General features: G+C 45.4%; 8 protein-coding genes across 8 annotated transcripts; 4 read left to right on the forward strand and 4 right to left on the reverse strand.

The window, feature by feature from the left end:
• Positions 1 to 2584: 2584 nt before the first annotated feature.
• On the forward strand, positions 2585 to 6079 carry CCR75_006785 (uncharacterized protein; the record flags this gene model as incomplete). Its single annotated transcript, XM_067964852.1, has 5 exons — positions 2585 to 2680; positions 2745 to 2927; positions 2990 to 3130; positions 3214 to 3716; positions 3781 to 6079. The coding sequence occupies 5 exons, from the start codon at positions 2585 to 2587 to the stop codon at positions 6077 to 6079; spliced, it is 3222 nt and encodes a 1073-aa protein (XP_067817281.1).
• Positions 6080 to 6103: 24 nt separating this feature from the next.
• CCR75_006786 (uncharacterized protein) lies at positions 6104 to 7808 on the forward strand (the record flags this gene model as incomplete). Its single annotated transcript, XM_067964853.1, has 3 exons — positions 6104 to 6940; positions 7013 to 7078; positions 7145 to 7808. The coding sequence occupies 3 exons, from the start codon at positions 6104 to 6106 to the stop codon at positions 7310 to 7312; spliced, it is 1071 nt and encodes a 356-aa protein (XP_067817322.1). The 3' UTR covers positions 7313 to 7808.
• Positions 7809 to 8077: 269 nt separating this feature from the next.
• CCR75_006787 (uncharacterized protein) lies at positions 8078 to 9106 on the forward strand (the record flags this gene model as incomplete). The annotated part of the gene is made up of 1 exon (XM_067964854.1): positions 8078 to 9106. One exon carries the CDS (start codon positions 8078 to 8080, stop codon positions 9104 to 9106), a length of 1029 nt encoding a protein of 342 aa, XP_067817323.1.
• An 81-nt stretch (positions 9107 to 9187) lies between these two features.
• Positions 9188 to 13450, reverse strand: CCR75_006788 (uncharacterized protein; the record flags this gene model as incomplete). The annotated part of the gene is made up of 1 exon (XM_067964855.1): positions 9188 to 13450. One exon carries the CDS (start codon positions 13448 to 13450, stop codon positions 9188 to 9190), a length of 4263 nt encoding a protein of 1420 aa, XP_067817320.1.
• A 425-nt stretch (positions 13451 to 13875) lies between these two features.
• CCR75_006789 (uncharacterized protein) lies at positions 13876 to 17046 on the reverse strand (the record flags this gene model as incomplete). Its single annotated transcript, XM_067964856.1, has 1 exon — positions 13876 to 17046. One exon carries the CDS (start codon positions 17044 to 17046, stop codon positions 13876 to 13878), a length of 3171 nt encoding a protein of 1056 aa, XP_067817321.1.
• Positions 17047 to 17689: 643 nt separating this feature from the next.
• CCR75_006790 (uncharacterized protein) lies at positions 17690 to 18434 on the forward strand (the record flags this gene model as incomplete). The annotated part of the gene is made up of 2 exons (XM_067964857.1): positions 17690 to 17912; positions 17986 to 18434. 2 exons carry the CDS (start codon positions 17690 to 17692, stop codon positions 18432 to 18434), a joined length of 672 nt encoding a protein of 223 aa, XP_067817296.1.
• A 348-nt stretch (positions 18435 to 18782) lies between these two features.
• On the reverse strand, positions 18783 to 19322 carry CCR75_006791 (uncharacterized protein; the record flags this gene model as incomplete). The annotated part of the gene is made up of 3 exons (XM_067964858.1): positions 18783 to 18954; positions 19036 to 19193; positions 19266 to 19322. The coding sequence occupies 3 exons, from the start codon at positions 19320 to 19322 to the stop codon at positions 18783 to 18785; spliced, it is 387 nt and encodes a 128-aa protein (XP_067817206.1).
• A 201-nt stretch (positions 19323 to 19523) lies between these two features.
• Positions 19524 to 20090, reverse strand: CCR75_006792 (uncharacterized protein; the record flags this gene model as incomplete). Its single annotated transcript, XM_067964859.1, has 1 exon — positions 19524 to 20090. One exon carries the CDS (start codon positions 20088 to 20090, stop codon positions 19524 to 19526), a length of 567 nt encoding a protein of 188 aa, XP_067817208.1.
• Between the last annotated feature and the right edge of the window lie 2613 nt (positions 20091 to 22703).

A 22703-nucleotide genomic window follows, 5' to 3' on the forward strand; every position in this document is an offset into this window, starting at 1 on the left:
GCTCAAATATGTTGAGTGCGACATCCCTTCAACGAGGATGATGGTGCGTCTAGCGACTGGTCCATCGATAACCGTAATTAAACGCGTAGTGAAATTTCACTACACGTTCAAAGATTTACAGTACGATGATGATTTCATCGTACTGGGTTTGGATGACATTCGATGTCATCCTAGGTTTACCTTGGCTCAGAAAATATGAGCCAAGGATTAGCTGGCATCATCGATCCGTAAAGATGCCTGCCATCTGATGATGTCTTGGAGCGTCCACAAGCGTGTGGATGTTCTACGAGTGAGTGCGATGGCCTCACTTGTGGTATGGTCTTTAGTACAACTGCACAAGATCACAGTGTGATTACTAATCACACTGTGGAGTCAGCTGCCCGCGGCTGTGCTAATGCACAGGCAGCGCCGAAGGTCCACCACTCGAAGAAGTCGAGTGGATTGAGACATGAATGTGCGCCTGGCGGGGACATTCAAGGAGTATACCGGTTGCTCCAAAGGGACAACACGATTCCTAGGTCGAGTAGAGAGTCGACCTAGTGGTCCCGACTGTGATAGCGCAATCACACTCGGAAGACGTTGAGGGAAGAGGTCCCCACGTACTTGAGGAGAAATCCCCTCAAATAGTAGAAGATACTAGACTTCTAGATCCCGAGTGATTAATCCCTCGGCAGCCTGTGGATAAATTCCAGGAAGAAACCGAGACATTGAATGTCTTTATTAATGACGGATCAAGAGTAGGCGCTTATACTCTTGATTTGTATGCGCCTCCAAAGTTCACTTCGGAGATAACTCAATTACCAACCCTAGAACCCAAGCGGTTCTTGAGAGATCTGCATAGTGGTAGATACAAGCAGATCTGCGTACTCGTCACAGAGGACGAATACGTAACCGATATTCGGTCAGCGGTAATTTCTACTGAGAACGAACGGTAAATTAAAAACTGTATTTATATAATTCAGTTCTTCTTGTCTATCTACTTAATACTAACTTAATTAAAAATAATACAAAACATGTATGAAGTCTTATCTGTCTTTCTCTTTGCGCGCGTCCAGCGCTGAATGGACCGCGGAGAAAGTAAATATAATGGTCTATATCTACCAACGGATAAGCTTTTAGAATATTACCATGTAAAGTTGTATTCTCCAAATATTATCTACCTTTTAGATAATATGTTAATTAACAACCTTTAAGTGTTCATTTCATGTAACGATACACTCCGTTACAGTCTCTCATTGTTTGATGTCAAGACATATAAGTTTCAAGAAGTAATTTTTGCCTCATTAACTGTTGTTGTATTTCGAGTGAACGTTAGTATCAGTTGTCTTGTTACGATTGGGTTCTTATTGCGTCAATATTACTAAATTTGGTAATATGGGAACCATTAAGTCAAAATTAATAGAAGATAATAATTCTGTAACCCCTTCACATCGCTGGCAGCTAAATAAAATTCGTGCCTTGCTCTCTTTCTGTCAATTATATTAGTCAAGAGATCAGTTTGACTTTTCCTGGATTTTTGACCTTCACATTTCCAGAACTATTCGCATCAGTCGTTATGATCGTTTTTTGTGATCCATTCTTGTATTTAGACCCAACAACACTTTTCTTCTTCTCTTTATCCAGTATGGGAAACGTCTTTAAATGCCGCAATATTAAAAAAAAACAGCAAGAACCTTGGACGCCAGTGACAAATGACGAAATCCATTCAGTAGCGAGCTACAAGCCTCAAGTAGTAACACCGGTCAACAGCATGTCCAAGATAAATTGTACACCGACTGCGGATAGTAATTTACCGAGAAGGTTGCCGACGCCATCTACCCCGCTGATAAACGCTTCACGTGGTAACAAAGAGAGTCATTCCGTTACTACCTGAGACTTATTTATAAACAATTAAATTGAGCAAATTGTAAGAATGTTAAGGCATCATTCCAACTGGAAGCGTATATGCCCTATTGAGATTAACATCAAAAACTCTTCGAAATAAATAAGAAGCTAATTCAGTTATAAGCATACACCATTCTTAATTTGCAAGCCACTAAATACCTTCGCATGTCATAACGTATTGCCGTCCTTCGCTAATGACAACACCTAGCTGTGTATTAATTCTTGCATTGAACGAATCTGACAGCAACAAATTAATCAATTCTCCTATTTTTTACTTGTAAAACAATACACAAATCAAATTTAGCAAAAGTGGTGCGCCGTCTCATTAAGCAACTCTTTGTCGTCTGTTATTTGATTTTATCGAAGCAACAGTAACAGCAATGGTTCTGAGCAAATTGCCTACTCGAGTGAGACTCAATGGACGGGTTATGAATAGTTATTTGCCAGAACAGAGTGCATAAGAGCGGTTAGCTATGGACAGCCTAAGCCTTAGGCTGGGCCAAAGTTTCGGCAAAAGACAAAACTCTCGCATTGTTTTGCGAGCTTCGATACGCTATCTTTAATCTGCAACGGAAGTTTTACACATCTACCATACAGAAACAATATCAATTCTGTTGCGAGCACATATCGCGACCACCGAAATCTCTAACGAGCATTCTTCCCTCGCTTCAATGACATCAGCTCATTTAATCAGCAGGCAATGGCACCGTCGGCAAGTGATGCCTTAACGACAGCATTCGATGCGCAAAGCATCGGAGAGCTGCAGAGTCAACTTCGTGCCATGTCTTATAACGAAGTAAGCTGCATCTACTATCGACTAATGTTCTCCTTCACTTATGGCTCTATCTTAATTGTCACAGCCTGTCGGCATCGATAGTGCGCCTTTGGTACATCACCTCCTTACAGACTTGATAAAAGCTTCAGAGGCTAGACAGCTCGATAATCTGAAGACAGAAAAAGCGCAAAGAGACGTTAATGAGCTATCACAGATCTTGCTGACGCTGCGCGAAGAAAATGCACGACTTACGAAGGAAAATAACAGCGTAAGGTGACTGCTAGAATTCATTAAGACTGGTGGACGTTTAGCCACAATTCTTTGTTATAGCTTCATCTTGAGAAAATTCATCAAGAAGAGGCGATTGCTGAAAGAGAACAAGCTTGCGAGGTTCAGCTAGAAGGACTGCGGGATGATATTAAGAAGCTGCAGCTCCTTTACTCGCAAAAGAGCCAGCAATGCACACATAAAGTAGGTTGATCTCAAAGTAGGAGAAGCTATGCAATTGGCTAGCGTAATCTCACTTGTTGCGTTACTTTGTTTGTAATGTACAGGAGAAAGAGTTGGCAAAGTTGCAGGAACAGCTGACATTAGGGAAAGCAATAGCGCCTCACAGCTCAGTATCGATGGGGAAGCAGACACTGAAGCAATTGCATTTGGATGACGAACAAGTGACAGAAGTGCAGCAATCCCAGCAGCAAGCGCAGGAATCTATTGAACAGCAAGACCAATTGACTCAATTGACAAAAGAGAATGAAAAGCTACGCTTCCAATGCCATCAATTTAATGAAAAACTCGCAAAACGAGAGCAAGAAATCGAGAGACTGTTAAAACTTGCAGTTCAGGATTTTAAGGAAACTGATAGTTCCTTAAAGGAAATGAAGAGCTTGGAGGATCGTGATCAGATGGAATCACAGCAGGAAAAGATGGAACTGCAGGTTGCGCAGTTGAGCACACAGGTCAATACTCTGAAGGATCAGGTGATTATGTATGAAGGTCGATTGCAAGAAGCGACAGAGCAGAATTCTTGGCAGGATGATCTTGCAGAGAAGCTGAAGTAAGTCGAGTGTCTTGACTGCTTATTTGATGAATCTAACTCTCTATCAATCTCCTTTCTTTAGGGACGCCGAGCTAGATCGTGAACATCTTTTAAACGAGCTAAATATGCGACAGGCTAATCATCATGTTTTGGAGGAAGAATACTTGCGATGCGAAAATGAACATCGCGAACGAGAGAACTTATCGATTTCTGAATCACCTAATGTGGAGACAAACAAATGTAAGAAGCAAGATCATGAAACGAATTTAGACTCGCTGAAAGAGCAAGTGAACATGCTTTCAACTCACAAGGACCGCCTGGAAGATGCCCTTCGCAGTATGCACTACGACAAGATTGCATACACAAACGCACTTTTGAACGCCGATTCGCAAAATGGTGCCTTAACGAGTGACTTGGCTCATGCTGAAGCGAAGCTAGAAGAGCTGCACAAAGTAAAAGCGAAGCTTGAGGAGTCTTTGTCAGACGCCCAGTCTTCTCTTATTACGCACACACGCAAGCTTGACGTGTTGCGTGAGTCTTTAAAACAAAGTGAGGATAAATGCGCACTGGGGAATGAGAAAAATACTTCTTTGCACCAAGATTTGCGCTCTATGGACCAATTGCTATCCCATCGTGACGATGAATTGCGGTATTTGAATCATGAGTTGCTAGTCCAAAAAGAAGAATTGGAACGCTTGTATAATAGGCTTGATGGGTTGGAAGCTGCCATTGAAGATGTTGAAAGCGACGATGAAGCATTAGTAGGTAGAAATGCCCTATTCGCGCGAGAAATAAAGTGGCTGGAAGAAGAGCGACATAATCTTTGTCGTGAAAAGGAAGAGCTGATGCTACAGGTCATGAAACTTGAAGAAGAGCTGCGAAAAGCAAAGACTTCATCGGAAGAGGCAGAACATAATTGTAAGAAATATCTCGAGAAAATCAATATGGCGTCAACGATGCAGACCAACCTCGAGTCGAAGTTAAAGACAAAAAAACGCGAGTGTCTTGACATGCAAAGACAGCTTGTGGAAAGCACAGAAAAGAGTCGTGAGCTTGCTGATAAGCAACAACAAGCTAAAATTTTGCTGCATCGTGCCGAAGAGACTGAGAACGAAAGAACCGTCATTCAAAATGAAGCATTAGCATTAAAACGACACGTTGAGGAGCTTCGAGATCAAAATGCGTGTCTAAAAAATCGGGTCGATAATGACGAAATATACGCTAAGAGACTGATGGATCAAAGTCAAAAATTGCAGTCTGACTTTACATTAGCAAGCAAAAAATGCTCAACGCTTGAGAAAGAAAAGGAAGATTTACAGCATAAATATGACGATGCAATGGCGGACCTTCGAACTGCTCGCCAGACGTGGCACCATTATCAGAATGAATTTGAAAAGTTAACCCAGGAAGTCCAGGCTCAACAGCATTCGCTATCATCGGGCCAAGATGCGCTCCAGTCCAGTCAGAGCTCGATAAGCGAACTGAGAAACCAAGTTCGACAGCTACAAAGTGAATCAAAGCTTAGGCAAAGTAATTTCCAACAATTGGAGACGCGCTTGGAGCAAGAAAAGCTAAGCCACAAAAGCGTTCAAGCGCAAGTATTGCTTCTTCAAGATGAGTTGTTGCAAGTGAAGGAAACAAATCGCGCTCGTGAAATTGCTTTGAAACAATTGCGAGAAGATATACAGTCGAAGGATCGAGATCTGACGGAAAAGACGGAAGCTCTCGAGAATTTTAAACTTTTGATTGAGCAAATGGAGTCTTCTCGAGACCAAATGGTCTTTCAGATGAAACAGCGACAGCAACAGATCCAGCGCCACCAGCAAGAGTCAGATGACTTAAATGCCAAGATTGGCTCTCTAGAAAGTGACGTGTTAGCAAAGAACAGTGAGAATTCAACATTAAAGAAGCTGACTCGAGCGTTGGATAGCGAGAAAGACGCTGTTAATGACCAGCTTGACGCACTTACTGAAAAATATCACGAAATGGAGGAACAGAATAATGAGCTACGAAAGACATTGCAAAGCAAAATATCCGACGCAACTGGAATGCAAGAGCAGCTGACCAACTGTGTTAATAAGCTTAACGAAGTAGAGGACAAAGCAAGTCATTTGCAAGAGCATTGCTCCGAGTTAGAAAGTCAAGTCGGTCATTTGGAGCAAATGAAGGGGGTGCACACTGCTGAGCTGGCTGCTCTTGCACAAGACTTGGAAAATATGACGGTAGAGAATCAGGCAATCAGTGAAGAGTGCACCCGATTGCAACACTCTGAGCACTCCAGATTTCAATCGACAAAAAACATGAAACAAACAATACGAGGAATTGAGCGCGAAAGAGATACGTTGCAAATTGAGTTAGACGATCTACGTCACACATACTGATCTTTGATTCAGGAACATGAAGGAATGCAAAAGGCACGAAGAGAGGTCTCAGTATTACAAGAAGAACTTGCTATTGTTAATGAGTCGTTGAGAAAGCAGGTTGCTACACTTGAAAATCAGCTGGAGGTATTACGAGAAAAGAACTCGAAGTTGGCTTGTGAATCGGCGGCCTATCGTGACCAAGTGAGTTTCCTGACTGAAAAGCTTCAAACTAACAAGGAAAAAGAGGACGATCTTCGAGATCGATTGCAGCAAATTGAAAATGAGTTGGACGCTCAAAAGCAAGTAGCCACTGAGATTTCTGCTCAGCGATATGGTGCCCAGGCGGAGAATGCTGCCGTTTCACAGCGAATTATCCACTTGGAGGCAAAATTAAGCAATAGCAAGTATGAGATGAAGACGTTGCAAGATAAACTTCACGCTGAACAGGCCCAAGGGCGAAGCCTAGAGGAAGTGGCGTCAAATCTTCGCCAAAAGATTGCGAACAATGAAACTATAATTTCGCGTTTTGAAAAGCAACGGAATGCCATGGCTCAAGAAATTCAAGCATTACATCAGCGTCGACTTTCTGCTTCGAATTCTGTTATGGAAATGTCCGACTTTAATCATTCACCGTCGTCTATTAACCCATCTTCGCATACGTCAACACAAGATGGCAATGGTGGTAAAAGCGTGCAAAACTGCAGTTCGTCGCGCTCTCCGTCAGTTTCGCCAGCGTCAAATGTGACAGGAAGTAGCCCCGACTCCGCGCAAAAAGCGTCTAGCTCGTCTTCCTTTCTCCCGTTGCATGCGCTTGAAGAAGCTCAGATAAAATGTCAAGAGCTTGAAGATCGCTTGGTTCAGCAAGATGTCACTATAAAGGTATGTTTGATAGCCAAATGAATTATTGTGGATGTCTTTTAAAACGAAATGCTGTCAATATGACAAGTATAGCAATTGGAACGATCTCGCAGCAAATTTAAGCGATTCGCCGCAAAATATGAGCGTGAAATCGAGCAGGTATCTGAAATCTCTATTTTAGTGATAATGAGCTTACTGACTTTGTTAATTTTTTCTTTTTTTAAGCGCGACCGACGAATTGAAGAGCTCCAAACTAGCTCTCACGCGTCATCATTTGTGTCTCCAGACGTGGAAATGTATCGTTCCCGACAATTTCGTTCGTCTTCGTCGTTATCATCATCCGGTTCGTCAGTGAGACAACGTGAAAACGTCCGTGCCACAGCCTCGAGATGATAAATAGTTCGTATCGCTGAGCTTGTATGAACTTCATACAAAGAGGTGAATTTTTACACGAAATTGGTACGAAGATTTACCATATTTCGATATTTTGATGCCTAATTCTCCAAAAGTAAATGGATTATAATGTTATACGCCTGCTGTAATTCCCTGTTTAAAACTTCGGATCAGTCCTCTATAGTTACTTATAGCGTGTAGCTCTCCGTCGGGCCTACTTTTAAGAAGTGAATTGAATCTTCATGTTCGTTGCGCGGCTAGTTACCTCCCTTTAGACTCGCTAATGCATAAATGCATGCTTGTTGCGTTGCATGCTATCTCGTGCACAAACAACCTTTCTGCGCTCAACCAGAGAATAAATTGCATAACCAATATGAAATGCTGCGTGTGACCTGTCTTCAATTTCCTTTTGCACCAATTTTTTCTTAGATTTGACGTCTGACTTTTGCCATTTTATGGACGGATGTCGCATGTATAGATAAGCCAAGAGCTTAAAAAAGTCGGACAAAATCGAGCAGAGAATCAGTCTTTCAACGCATTTTTTATGCAATAGACTGACACAATCGATTCCCACAACCATGATAAAGTTCCACAGTCCAGTTTTTGTTTTAATCGTAGCTTTCAAGTCTTGTATGGAAGATCCACCATCGTAGTCCAATGTGTCATCTGGCTTTCTCATGGCGGGGCCGAGGCACCAAAGTAAGGCTTACGATCTAATTGCATTTCTTATTCTACAAGTAGCGCCAAAGCGTGCAATTCCATACCATGAAGCTGTCTAAATTCGCCAAGAACGTGCTCACGTTCGCAGGTCCTTCTCCGATTCAGCACCTGGAACGGCTATCGAAAACTTTGGGAGACAAGGTGCAATTGTACGCCAAGCGTGAGGATTGCAATTCGGGTCTAGCCTTTGGTGGCAACAAGACGCGTAAGCTCGAGTATATCGTCCCTGACGCCATTGATGGTGGATACGACACGCTCGTGTCCATCGGTGGCATTCAATCAAACCAGACGCGTCAAGTAGCTGCCGTGGCCGCCCACCTCGGTTTGAAATGCGTACTGGTTCAAGAAAATTGGGTCAACTATCCTCCAGAGGAGGCTTCAGTGTACGACAATGTTGGTAACATTGAGCTGTCGCGTATTTTGGGCGCAGATGTGCGTCGAGACTCGTCCGGTTTCGACATTGGCATCCGTCCAAGTTGGGAGGAAGCCATGGAGAGCGTCAAGAAAGCAGGGGGCAAGCCATATCCTATTCCAGCCGGTTGTTCCGAACACCCTAAGGGTGGATTGGGCTTCGTTGACTTTGCTGAAGAAGTTCGTCTACAGGAGAAGGAGCTAGGCTTCAAGTTTGACTACATCGTCGTATGCGCCGTCACCGGGAGTACCATGGCCGGTATGGTAGTCGGTTTTGCGGCGGATGGACGGGCGAACAAAGTCATTGGCATTGATGCGTCCGCCACTCCCGACAAGACCCACGCGCAGGTGCTACGTATCGCTCAGAATACAGCAAAACTGGTGGAACTGGGGCGCGAAATCACGGCAAATGACGTCGTGCTTGATACGCGATTTGGTGGCCCGGAGTACGGATTGCCTAACCAAGGCACGCTTGATGCGATTCGTCTGTGCGCTCGCACGGAAGGAATTCTCACAGATCCGGTGTACGAGGGCAAATCCATGGACGGGATGCTGACAATGGTGCGAAATGGCGAGTTTCCAGAGGGTTCTAAGGTCCTGTACGCCCATTTGGGTGGGGTACCAGCACTAAGTGCGTACAGTTATCTATTCAAAGAGGGCTAGTCATTACGTGATCGAACTTGAACGAGGGCATAGCAGAAAATATAATAAAACATGCAAAAGATTAGGTCGAGGGTTTTATGGTTATAGCTTCATTGGAAGGGCGTCTTGATGATACTTGGTGCGTAAATAATCGCGCACGTGGCTGAGCACGAAAAAGTATTCAAAGATGAGGACGGCAGCAGTGTCGGCTAGGCCCCATCCAAGTAGCTCCCATCGAAAGTCAATTGGCAGAGGAATATCGGGTAGACCTATGACGTTTGTGCTGCTCGCGACACGAAATTGATCAGTAAAGCGCGACGGAGGCCCCACAAACAGGACAACGAGCACGACAAACAACAGCGCATACCAGCTGAGTAGAAAAACATTATGCCAAATCGGACGACGGAAGCGCGAACCGAGACCCATTGTTATTCCTGTCGACATTTGCTGGAAGGAGATGATAAACCACAGCGACGAGCCCAAGGTGCTGTCTTGTAGTAGCCACCACTGTACAAGGTTCACATTGCTTGGTTGAAAAGGACAGTACCACGGCTGCGACGTCAAGTGACGAATAGCGGCGAACAAGAAGAGCCAGTGGATCACGGCCGCACCGACTAGCGAACTCACTGTAGTTGGACCCACGAGACTCGATGTTGGGCGTTGAGATCCCATTTTATTAAGAGGACGAGCACGCGTGAGGCCATACGAGATTCCAACCAAGATGGCCCCGTCCATAAACATAAAGCCAAACTGTGAGATAAAGACACCATTGTAATACATGACACTTCGACAACCAATGCCAATGAGACCGTAGAGGATCAGATACTTGACACTCGCAAAAGAAGTCGCCAGCGCGCCACGGCCTTCCAGCACGAGATCCACGGTCGATTGGAGTGTTCGGGATTTGCTAGTAAATGGAGAAACGACTGACGCCTCGGCATCGCTCAGTGCCACACCCACGTGAGCAATACGCAAAGCTCCACAGTCATTACCCCCGTCTCCGCACATGGCTGTCACAGCTCCTGTTTTCATGTGCAGCTTGACACAATCTACCTTTCCTTGTGGCGTCATACGGCTAAAGATGCGTATCTGTAGAAGAATTGTCTCCATATCTTTCATCTGAACGAGAAAATAAAATGCTTGACCTGTTACAGCCAATTCCACGTTCGTATCGATAGACTTGACCATCTCACGTATAGCATCAAATGAAAAGATCTGCTGTGTCTCTACCTCTTTCCAAACGACGATATTGCCGGCCTTTTCGTCTATCACGACATCGCCAAGAATTATCTGAGCACCTTCGTCTACCAAGCCACTGGCACGAGCAATGTAGCAACCGGTCATGGCATTGTCGCCAGTGATCATCACTGGACGAATATCGCCCTTTTTGAGTGTCAAAATGGCCTCGCGCGAGTCTTCTTTAATCTCATTACGAAACATGAGTAAGCCTGCTAATATCAACGAGTGTTCCACCGCGTCGCGGTCACTAAGAAAAGCTGCTAGGGTCATCTCTTCCATGACTGGTAACTCTTTGTATGCAATACCCAGCACGTAGCATCCAGTTTTAGCCAAATTATTGGCAGTTTCAACGTACTTGGCAGGAATCGAATCTTTCATACATAAGGTCGCTATCTTTTCGTACGAGCCTTTACAAAAGACATATAACGTACCCGTGCGTTTATGAAGCATCACGACACTCATCGACATGCGTTGATGATCAAACTCAAACCGTTTAACATACTCCAGTTCTTCTAAACCATCAATAGACTGCACAGTAGGCAGCTGTCCCTCGCGTTCCAGCAACTTCCACTGCGTACTCGTAAACATCTTGACTTCAACTTCGTTTCCGACCAGCTCGCCATTTAACGAGCCGATAGCATGGCACGAAGCGAGTGCGAATGTCATTTTCGAGCTTAATGAACCATCTGTCATGTCTTGACATTCCGACAAAAACTCACGAGAGTCGCTGACGGGCACACAGCCTCGGAAATCCAGCCCTTCTTTAGTGATCGTACCCGTCTTGTCAAAGCAAAAGACGCGAACTTTGCCACACAGCGTGATGCGATGTGGATTTAGACAAAAAATGTTTGATTTCTGAAGACGTTTGGCAGCATTGACTTGACCAACCGTCATTACAACAGGTAGCAACGGGTTGAGCACTGCGCTAAACATGAACATCCCGTATACAAAGGCAAAGAGTGTGTTACTAAGTCCAGCATTTTCAATCAGAAACTTCATTGCAAAGTAAGATGCAATGAGCCCAATCACGAACAGGACCATATAGACAGCCTTCAAGTGCTCATCATACTTAAATCGTACCGGAGCAGGGTGCAGAATAGCCTGTACGAGCTGTCCACGGCACGTACCGGCACCTGTTGCTTGTACAATTGCGAGAATCTCTTCTTCACGGCCGGAAGATAGTGTCTTTGTACCGGAAAAGAGCGTGTGTTTTTTGCCATTGCCCTCAGCGATATACACGTCGTGACTATCTCCTGGAACCGGAACTTTTTGCACTGGCATTGACTCCCCCGTCAGCATCGATTCATCACAAACCGTCGAGCCTTTAATGATCAGCAAGTCGCACGGCAGCTCCCAATTCTCCGCCACGCGTACGAGATCCCCCGGCACTAAATTTGGTGACTCAATTGTTATCCAAACACCGTCACGTTTGACGGCCACTTCCGCTACGTAGTGCGTCATCTGCACCACTGACGCAAGAATGTTTCGTTTGGCATAGATATTGAAAGCAGCGGCCAGCATGATCACTACAAAGTTGAGGACGGACACCCAAACGTAGTCTGTGAAATACCACACGTAATAGCACATGAGCTGGTAGATATAGAAGAATGAAAAGAACTCGTCGACCACTGACGTTAACCAGGACGGCATTTTCACCTCAATAGCATTGCGACCGATAATATTTAGACGAAAAGCATGCTCGTCGCGAGTGAGTCCCTGTGAATCGGTAAGAATCTTGTCATAAGTGTCCGGAAGCGTGATAGATCCGGGGATAAAGGTTCGCTTAACCTCGTCAAAAGTGTAGCGCACATGTTGAAACTCCAAGTAGCGTGCACCTTCGACAGTCATTTGCACTGTCACCGTCTCTTGAATTCCTTGACGCGAGCGCGGAAAGAGAAAGCTCTCGATCTTAAACACCATTTGAGAGACACCTGAATGGTCTACTAGCATTGTTTCAGTAATTTCTGTCTTATACATAAGCACGTGGGTGCATTTATCCAAACCCATGGGATAGCGAAAAAAGTTGACAATTTGATGGCGATACACGACAACAAGGGAGAACCACACGGTGGCAATTACCCACAGCGAGATGAAGACTTTAATGACCACTGTTGTGGGGTTAAACCAAGCTGCGTATGCGTCTGTTGCGAGCTTGCCTTGATTGTCTTGGATCGTAAGAAGAAGAAGAACATTTAGCAGCACTATCATGAGCACAAAGTAGCCAAGCATAACGTAACCGACCACAGAATCCGAGTAACCTGTCTGTACGACCTCCTTAGACCAAGGTTTCTCGAACGATTCTTGCGACGAACGGGATTCAAGCGTATTGCGACAACAAGGCGTATCAAGACCCTCCCGATGGTCTAACAGCTTCTTGTTCCCTTCAGCAATAGACGTCAAGGAAACGACCGCATTTGACGATTCGTGCACCTTAGACATCGTTCGCAGCTGAGCCCAGCACGCTAAACTAATGAAGCCAATGGCGTAAATGATGTACAAGATAACAATCGGCAGTTCTGTGAACGAATTAAAACGATAGAAGGGAAAACCGGAAGCAGAAGTACACAAACTCTGCGCTGTCGTGTTAACTGAGCCGTCGTCAAGCATGATGCTTCGGCACGTGGCACCAATAGGCAGCGACGCATTGTTGTTGCGCGGATTTGACGTCGATGACCAATAAATCGACGTATCCATCGCATCAACGGCCAGCGACGTATTTTGGGTGTAAATGGCGTTGTTATCGGCAGCAAAGGTGCACTGAAGCGAGCTCACAATTGTTCCATTAATAGCAATGTCGCGCAGGCGGCACGTCTTGGTGGCGTCACCATAGACGTAGCGGGGGGTGTTTGGAGCGTACAAAGAGACGCTTCCGTCTGGGTCATAATTAATCTGGCGACTCTTGAGCCATCCTTCATTAAAATAGTGCGTGAAGCTGTCGCCCTGTGGTTTCTGGTACCGAACGTACACGAGGCTGTTGGATTCGTCCGAGCCTATTGGAGTGCCCAGATTACAGCAGTAATATTGAGGCGAGAAATTAATGGCGCAGGCTGGATAGTCGAGTTGAGATGCAGTGCCGACGACCTGTGCGACGGGGAGCAGCACCACCCCAAGGGCCAATATCAACATAATTTTTGAATGGTTTTGAGAATGAATGGTCGAGTTTATTATTAAGGAAGCAAATCTGTCTTGTATATGCATACAACCCTGAATTAGCATGGTGACGAAGAACGCTCAAGCTTTATGCGTCATTGATTGAGATCTGCAGCTGTTTAATAATCGTTTACATTTCATAATCATTTCATGGAATACGATCGGAAGCAAGACCAATCATTTTTCGTAGAGGCATAAGTACCGTAGATTGACATCTTCAATACATACTGTATTCCCAGAGAAGGGAATCTCAATGTACAAAAATGAACATACTGTATCCAAAATTCAAATCTCTAAAAATTATAGGATTTAAGTCAAAAGGTAGTACCTCATATTCAAGAATGGAGTTTGTACCATCAATGTTTAAACAAAGCCACAAATTTCTGCTATGTCGACAACTTCTACAAAGCTGCGCCGTTATTAGTGCCCTCCTTCACATGCGTTTTCTTTTTGTAAGCTCGTTGCTGCTGCCGCCTTTTCTTCTGAGTCATCTTAATCGGTGGGTTTGTGCTTTTATCAATTGGTGTTGAGCAAGAAGTCGACTTTTCAGTCTCAATCAACTCCACTCGACGCACAACGGTATCCGTTCCGACCTGAGCCCTCTTATTTCCACTACGGTTATTGCCTCGGCCTGATACCTGATCACCAGTGTCAAATATGAAAGACTTGATACGAGTATCGTGAACTGCTCCATTTTGCTGCTGAGATTTCTTGCGATGGTCTTTCTTCGTTGCAGAAGAGCTTTTATTTAAGTGAAAAACGTGACGCCGGTGTGCGTCTCTGTTCGTACCCTTTTCACCAGCACCTGCACCTTTGTTGTCATCGCCGGATGGACAGCTGCTTGTCGCATGCTTGGATGAGAGAAACGATTGGCACGACGGAGTCGCGATGGAAGCCTGATGATGAACCCACACCCGACCCATGCGTCCATCGGAAGCCTTCCAGTCAATATGCGTTCTTTGAGAGAATGCACGAGGAAGCTTTTGCGTCAATAGCTCCACCTTCCATTGCTTGTTTGCACATTTGCTATCAACTCCCCTATCAAGTGGGGCCGCCTCCGTCACATTTAGAATCTGAAGTGATTTCTGAAAAGTCTTGAACAATGTCTTAATAGCCGCCTCCGTCAATTCTACGTCGGCACTTTGTAAAAATATTATGTACGAGCACTTCTGTTTATCAGCTTCCTGCTTTTCTTGATGGCATTGGCTACCGCTCGCAGGCAGCTTGTCTTTGATCGTCGGCTTGCGCGACGTCGCAGCTTCCATCCTGGCACCCTGCTTTGCGTTTGCTGCATTTCCTTTTGCTTTTGCGACAGCGCAAATTTCTTCAGAGAAGCTCTTACCAAGCATTAGCATTTCATGTGCGCGACGAAACTCGCCAATAATTTTCATTTGCCCCTTGAATTGCAGTACACAGCCAATGTCCCGGTCGATCTCCAAAGGGTCTTGTATGCTCATACGCCAAGATTTAGCCTTGCGGCTACCCCACAACGCAAGTTTAAGAATACGCGTTTCAGGCGAGCGAACAGTCACCACTTGCCTCGCAAAATCAAATTGTGTGGCATAGAATTCGAAAAAGCCCGCCAAAAGCGTCGCTAGCGAATAACTAGGTAAGCCTTTTTCCTCCAATTTTCGCATGTGATAGGCTTGCGCAATGTCGCGATCCTCGCAGAATGCAATATTGACATCATTGTAAATATCGAATGGGATATTGGCAATTTCAAGAAGATCAGCGTCTTGTAAATTAGGCAGAACGCGTACAATCTGGAGGAAATAGATGCTCAAAAGCACAAAAGAGTACGAATTAAGAAAACCCGTCGATGCGTCACAAATGCCTCGTTTTTTCGCCCAATGCTTCACAGCAAGACCTAGCACGCGCGCACGGTCATCAAAATCCGCATAAGCACGTAAAAGTGACGTATTGCGGGTAGCCAATATATTCTCAAAGCACAAATCGCACTCATACTTACGACCATTAAGTGTGTGTAAGAAGCGAATAATAGGCACTCGAGCACCTGCAATGACGTGCCGTATTTCGCACTTTGCCGCACGCTGTAACGTGGCACGGAGAAGATACAAATTTTCAGTGAAGCGTCTACTTGCAGCAATAACTGACTGAAGATGTGCAGGCGTTCCATTTGCATTATCATTCAAGTGAGATTCTTCGATTCCAACGAGCTCAGCGAGTTGTGATTTGATTGCATTGCAAAGAAGTCGCAATTGTTTATGAAAGTATTCCAAATGAAAAAGCTGTACCAATCGTTTTTTGCCATTCATGCTCAATCGATCCACTGAATTCAGCTCCAGCGTGACCTTTTCTAAGTTCTTTATTGCCTGTCTGGAGAGAGCTTGAAAATGTGCTGCACGCTCAGTATTAGAAACTAGCGCACGTCCCTTTTCACATTCGTTATCATCAATCAAGTGCTGTAGCTGACGCTTTGACACCGAGGGAGGAACATCATTTCTTGTGCTACCGCCATAAAGAAGACACATGTCTAAATCCGAGTGTCGCGAGCCGTAGTGCGTCACAGAGCTACCAAAAAGAACCACTTTACAGCTTCGCCATTTGGCCACTTCTCGTCGAAGGATTTCTTGAATATCAAGGGCCACCATCTTTCGACGCTCTTCTTCTTCTGGCTGAATACTCGACAGCTCCGCAAGACGTTTCAACTCTGACGCCCACGTTGTAGTTGCGCCTATGCATGGAGTGGTGATAACGCCTTGAGTAAGAGTACCTGCCGCTGCTGACTCCTGTAAAAACGCTAAGAATGATCCCACCTGTTTACATGCCGCGTACACAGCTATTTCGATTTTAGTCTTCATGTTGCGCATCTTCCTCTGTTTCCGCTTGTCTTTCAGTGCCAAGATGTTGATGACTTCAGGCTCAACTTCCAGTGTAGACGAAACATCGCTCTCTACTTCGTCCACCTTTCTGTCTTCTCTCAATATTCCCATCCACTGTCTTAACAAGTGTTCTTCTTCTTTCATGGCTCGACTCAAGATCAATTCCGTAGCGTTCTCCACCACCTCAACGACCACAACTCTCTCTATTACGCCGTTAAGCTTCGTGTTGTTCCTCACGGCTTCTCGTTGTTGCTTTAGTAGTTCCGGTAAAGATTTCCGCAGCACGTCGCCTACCTGCTTGACAATTTCTTCAACAGACCATAGTGGTTCCTCAACGTGCTCCCATTCAACATCTTCTTCGTCTTCCTCCACGCCGCCTGCGTCTTTTTTGGTGCTCACTGCAAGTTCCCGACGTAGTCGAAGCTGCACTTTGAACAAAGCAAACATCCGCTGCGTGGCAGCTTCAGAGCGCAGCGTATGGGCGTCTCCGACACCGTTGCAGCGGTTTAGAAGCCACTGGGCAAAATCCAAATCACCTTTACCTGCTTTAAACCAGATCGTATCATGGAAGTCGTCAACAGGAGCGTGGGAATCCACAAGAATTGTGTTGGTGGCAGAGGAAGAGGGCGTCGATTTTCGTTGCCAATTTTGTGGCTTCTGCTTCCGCTGCGGTGGTGCAGTTTTCGTATTTTCAGTAGGCACACTCTTTCTAGCCCTATTTTTCCTCATATCTCGCGGGCGTGGGCGTCGTAAACGCTGAGGTGACCTCCGGTGCAAACTCACGGCAAAGAAGATCCGTTGATTTTCGCAACCACTGCACAGAGTAATGCAATTGGCTGGATTGATACCGTCTTTTCATCCAATAGATAGCAATTTAGCTGCTCGTCGCTGCAAGTTGGACCTTTACGCGGCTAAATCACGATTTGATGCTGTTTCTGTGGTAACATTCGCAACCCTCTGCTCAAGCGGGTTCTTTTCAGCTACGTATCATTTTTTTAAATCATAATTTCCCGTACAATCGGCAAGTTGCGACCAATTTTAGCTTGTTGATGCACACTAATCGCTTCTCAAGCAATTGTTTTAGGTGGGAGTTGCAGTGCAGATATTATCTTTCTGAAATGAATCGGTTCAGATCGCACTTACAACGAATAGAGTGGGATTACTGCGTCCTTCTGCGTTTCGCACTAATTCGCACCAATAGGCTGTCGCCGCCGGCAGCTTGCTCGGCCAAAGAAGCAACGGCCATAGTCGACAGCGACTCGGTACCAGCAGCAGCAGTGCTGGCGTCCACTGAGCGACATCGCCGCGCATTTTGGTGCCACGGCTTTTGTGTCTGATTCCGTACATTCGTTTTGCTGCTAGACCACAGAAAATGCTAGCAATAAAGCGCCCGCGTCGCGCCGCTGTTACCGAAGACTCGTTGGACCCGCGAGTCATGACCGAGCGTCAGCAACTGGCCTTTTTACTCCGCGCTACGGCACCGTCCGATGACTCGGCCAGCTCGAGTGAATCTAATTCTACTAGCGATAGCGAGGAGGACGACGAGCCGTCATACAGACGACAGCCATCCAAACGCATCAAGACGCGCCCTGCCCGTACGTCTATTCTTGTCAGCCATGTATGTCAAAATTTTGGTGAAACATATAAATGGTATTGTTGCTTCTTCAGGCGCTATTGGAAAGGAATTACCAGATGCTTCAGACGCACCTCCTGTGATTTATTGTGGTCGCGGACGACCACCTAAGAACTCGATTAAGCTACCTAAGTTTACTACGCACTTGCATAGTCGTGCACCCATGAGAATGTCACCTAGAAGTCATAATACGCGATCGAGAGAAGCCGCGGGCGAAACAAGTATTACTGCAGGTTTATCACCTGAAAATTTATTAGCCAATCGAGCGCTTCAAGCCGAACGAAATGGAAGAGACGAATTGATAAAGCAAGACAAGAGCAGCCCATCCAGCGCTAGCGATGTAGCAATGCTGCACAACTCAGTTTCATTCTGTGCGCTGTGCTGCGACCTCGAGCCGTTCGGCGACGCACCCTTATTCCTGTGTCCGTCGTGCGATCAAAAATATCCGACGCAACAAGCTCTTGGCCGTGTTTGTATGGCATAGCCTTCATAGGTCAACAGGAAAAAAAGAAAGTGGGGAGAAAGCGAAGTGGGAGATAAACAATGTAGAGGACGGCGAGACTCGGCCACCGGAAATTGCCGTAGTGACTGCGTAGCAGTTTCCCCAAAGCTGGGCGGGAGCGACTGAATGAATGGCTCTGCTGACTGTTGAAATTCAAGAGATGCCTGCAACCCCATTATCGCTGTGAATTTCCTGCCTCCCAGTTCCTATTACTATTACTATTACTATAACATCGGTATAAGTGGCTCGCATGGTTCTTATAAGAGCTTGCTTAGCTGCGTCATTTATATATATAAATATATGACCTCATCCTTTTTATTTCTATCAACGCTAACTCATGATTACCAAGTACGTCAGTAACAGGAGGATGAGCACGAGCACAATGATAACGACGAAATTCTTCATGCCGCCTGAATGTTTTATAAGTTCTTGCGTCTGTTTCGTCACTTTCTGTAGCATCTGCTTCGCTTTATCTGTATCATCGCTCAGCTCGTCGAGCATTCTAATGGCAGCAGCAAAGACATGGCAAAAACATTGAGTCACTAATTGCTTCAATATTCCAGCAATTACAAAACCTGCTCACATATTTTGCGTCTCAAGCTCCGTGCTGATCGTGAGACTTATGTCGCTAAGGCGTTTCACAGCCGAGTGCAGCTCATCCAAGTTTTCATCCTGTTTTTGATGCTCGAGCTGTAGGGCGTGTCGGTGACCGGCCACGTAGTCATCCGCGTCGTCATTCGGCTGTGTAAATGCAAGCTGTCAGTTTGTACAAACGGCGCTGAAAAAGGATGCAAGTCTCTCTTAAAATTGCACCTCATTGCCCAGCTTGGCGTACGACGGAGGTTTCCCAGGCCCGAACGTCGGTGCCATCTTTTAAAGAATTAAAGCATCTGTTGCACTGGTACAAAATTACATTTCGGACAAAGGCACAAGTTTTACAAAAATCTGTGGCTCTTTTTTTCTGAATTTTTGCAAGCAATAAATATTAGGAGCTGTTTCTTCCGTTGCTGTACGCAACTTCTCCTCTTGCTAATTGCAAGGAGAGCCTAGCATGTGTCGTCTTGTGACTAATTAGGTCACACACGCCCGCCATTTCAGCGTCTGCTGCGTCGGGTACTTCTGATCACACGCGGGGCAGAGGAACAGCGCATCCAAGAATGACGCCTTACATACCGTGTCTTTCTCACAGCACAGTGCGCAGCGATGAGTATAGTGTCCAAATTGCATTGCATCCAGACGCATTACGTCGTCCGAGGCCGATGGACTGGACTTGGCCGCATCGCTAGTTTCAGTTGGATCTTTCTGGGTTGTTAAATTCAGTTCCATATCTACCACACGCAAGACCTTCCTCGTCTTTAATGGACGTCCAACGCTCCCATGCCTCGGTTTACTAACCGTTTCTTGCAGCTTTGCGGATGGCATTTGGCTACGATTTATTGTGAGGCACGAAGTCTTCTTCGCATCCTCCTCCAACCGCTCAACATCCGCCTCACGAGCCGTCGTGCGAAGCAGGAAAGCCAGCTGCTGCCGCTCCGTCATAAGGCTTGTATTCATATGTAGCAGCAAGTCCTCAGCTACGAGTGCCTCGCCAGGATTGTGGGGCTGCGTGCGTCGACGTTTTGTGTTGCCTACCGTCATTGTCGTTAATGTGTAAATGGCTTTTCAAATTAAAAAGTTGCGGTGGCGTTTAAGCCTTAAAGCCTCCTCTATTTAAACCAATCCGACGCTAGTCTTTCAACGGCGGCAAACTTGCGATTCTGCAAGTCGTGCGGTACGCTCCTTCATTTTGCACGCTCGATTTGCTTCTCTTCATCCTGACTAATCACATTTATCGCTGCTATGGCCCGGGTGTAATCGAGTTGCATACTCGCTTCGTTCGAGCAGAAATTTGGTTAATACAGCAGTAAATTTCTCAGTCGCTAGTAGAATAGCGTGCTGAAGGCCTGAAGACGCCTGCTTGACGCGAAAAAAATCACGTTCGCTTTCGACTTTGAATAAGCTTAGTGCAGAATTGCAGGCTGTCTTCCGATGACGCGTCGCAAGCGCGATCTAGTACCTTGAGGTCCACCAGTTGCCGAAATTTGAGTCGCCTCAATCGGTTACTGCGGTCCTGTCCTCGTGCAAAGATGTTCTTCGAGGCGACGCTTTTTCCTGTGCAAGCACGTATTTGTGCTTAAGTAAATCCCATATTGCTGACGCAATTATTCTTTCGGCTTGAAATAACTACTTGCTCTTATGATCAACAAGGCGCCGGTGTGAATGCGAGACACCCACGACGTCATTGAATCGCGACTGCTTTCGTGCTAAAATTGCTGAATTTTTGTCCCTTGTGCTACCAGATTCTTTTCCAGCTTCTTTCCTAGCTGCACTCGGTATCTTCTTTGCTTGTTAAACAGGCGCTTAAATAGCTTTTGCAGTGCCAAAAAGCTTGGACGAGAAATTATTTTCTTACTTATCTCGAGTATTTTGGCATTATCTGTGTGCGCGATGCTTACAGAAATCTTTCACGAAGCCATTCGCCGCAAATTTATTCCTGTGTTGACTTGTTTACTTCCAATGCTACGTTTTGCGACGCTAGACTTTGATTAATAAATTCGCTCATGTTGCGTATTCCAAATGCAACGTTACAAGATCTCGTGGATTATTTGCTGCGTTTGTAGCTCTGCCAACAAATCAGTTTATCCTTTCGCACTGACGCAGTCGTTCGAGCGCTTTAAAGCCGAACCCAGACTTAAGTTACGGGTATTTTCGTATCCGACGGTTCGATTCCAGACCAGTTTACTGTTCTATGGCCTAGCTCTTAAGAATCAGAAGAGCTCGCCAATCATCTTCCTTAAAATCATCCAACTAAATTATTTCTAAAGTAGCCAGCGCTGGTGCTCGCCTTAATTAATAATTGACTTTTGCCCGACAGATTTTTGCTTGTGATTTGACCGATTTAACGCCATGGAGAATTGAAGCGGAGCTATATAATAGTGTGGAATTTCGTGAGTTGTCTTTGTAGCATGGCCGGCACCGTTACGTGCGGAAGGGTTGAACACAAAAAAAATTCTCGAACACTCGTGGCGTAAGAACAGCTAGGGGGCCAAAATGCGTCTTCCGCATTTTAAAGGCAAAATGTCTTCTTTATCCAGTGCAAGCCCAAATTCTAGTAACGCACATCATCGCAAACATCGTCAGTCTGCTTCTTGAGTAAAAACCCGTAGTTCAAATCAGTTCCAAACCGTTGGGACTTCATCGATTTAAGTGTGGCAAACGTCGCGTTGCACAGATAGCATGTCTAATGTCTATGTGCTTGGTCCGCTTGTGGTACTGCGGATTCTTCGCCAGTGCAATCGAGCCTTGGTTATCTTCAAAAATCTTGACAGCGGTATCCGACGATATCTCGCCCACTCACACAGAAACGTCTTGAGCCATATTGCTTCTTGCGTAGCCTCTGACAATGCCACGTATTCAGCTTCCGTAGATGATAGTGCCACCGTACGCTGTTTCTTGCTCTTCCAAGAAGAATCTTGCATAGCGTTGATTTTGCTCGAGCCTTAGCCTTCCAGCTTTGTAAATTTAATTGTTGACATTTCTTTCGGATTCACTAGCTCTTCTATATCCGCAATGAAAGACGCCGCCTTAAAATCACGTAACTCACGAGACAAGGATTGCATCTTACTGCCCGGTATCCCTAGCGACTGCAACACTAAGCAATAGCCCATGGTGGTGCTATAAATGTCATTTATTTTGATGAGGTTAAAAGTGGCTTTACGATTGTACTTTTTCAGTCATTACCTTATTGTGACTGTTGGAAAAGATGTCGAACCAAACGATTATTTTTTTAAAGAAATGATAATTCGACTAATAATCTGTTAGTATTCCTTACAGCAAGTAAAGATACGATATTCTCAATTTCACTTGGAATAACGACACGAGGTGTGTCGCCAGCAATGGCTGTATGGAATTGTAAACAAATGCGTGCACATATTTCACAAAAGCTTCAATATCACTAAGTTCGCATTTGCCGATCTTGCCAATGTCCCCTTACAGTTTCAGACCAGTGAAAGTGGCTGCCGTGTTCCAACGTCACGCCGCTCGTAACGAGAGCAACTGTCTGTCGAGGTAAATCGAGCATTAAGCATGTGTTGTCCTAAGGCTTTACAGTGGAGTATGATCAGCTCCTATCGCCTATTCGAAACATGTTAGACGAAGATCAGGGGTGATGCTAGAAATATCGCTAGATCCATACCATATCAAAAGTAGAAT

Source organism: Bremia lactucae, linkage group LG3 (genome assembly GCF_004359215.1).
Source record: "Bremia lactucae strain SF5 linkage group LG3, whole genome shotgun sequence".
NCBI lineage: Eukaryota > Oomycota > Peronosporomycetes > Peronosporales > Peronosporaceae > Bremia > Bremia lactucae.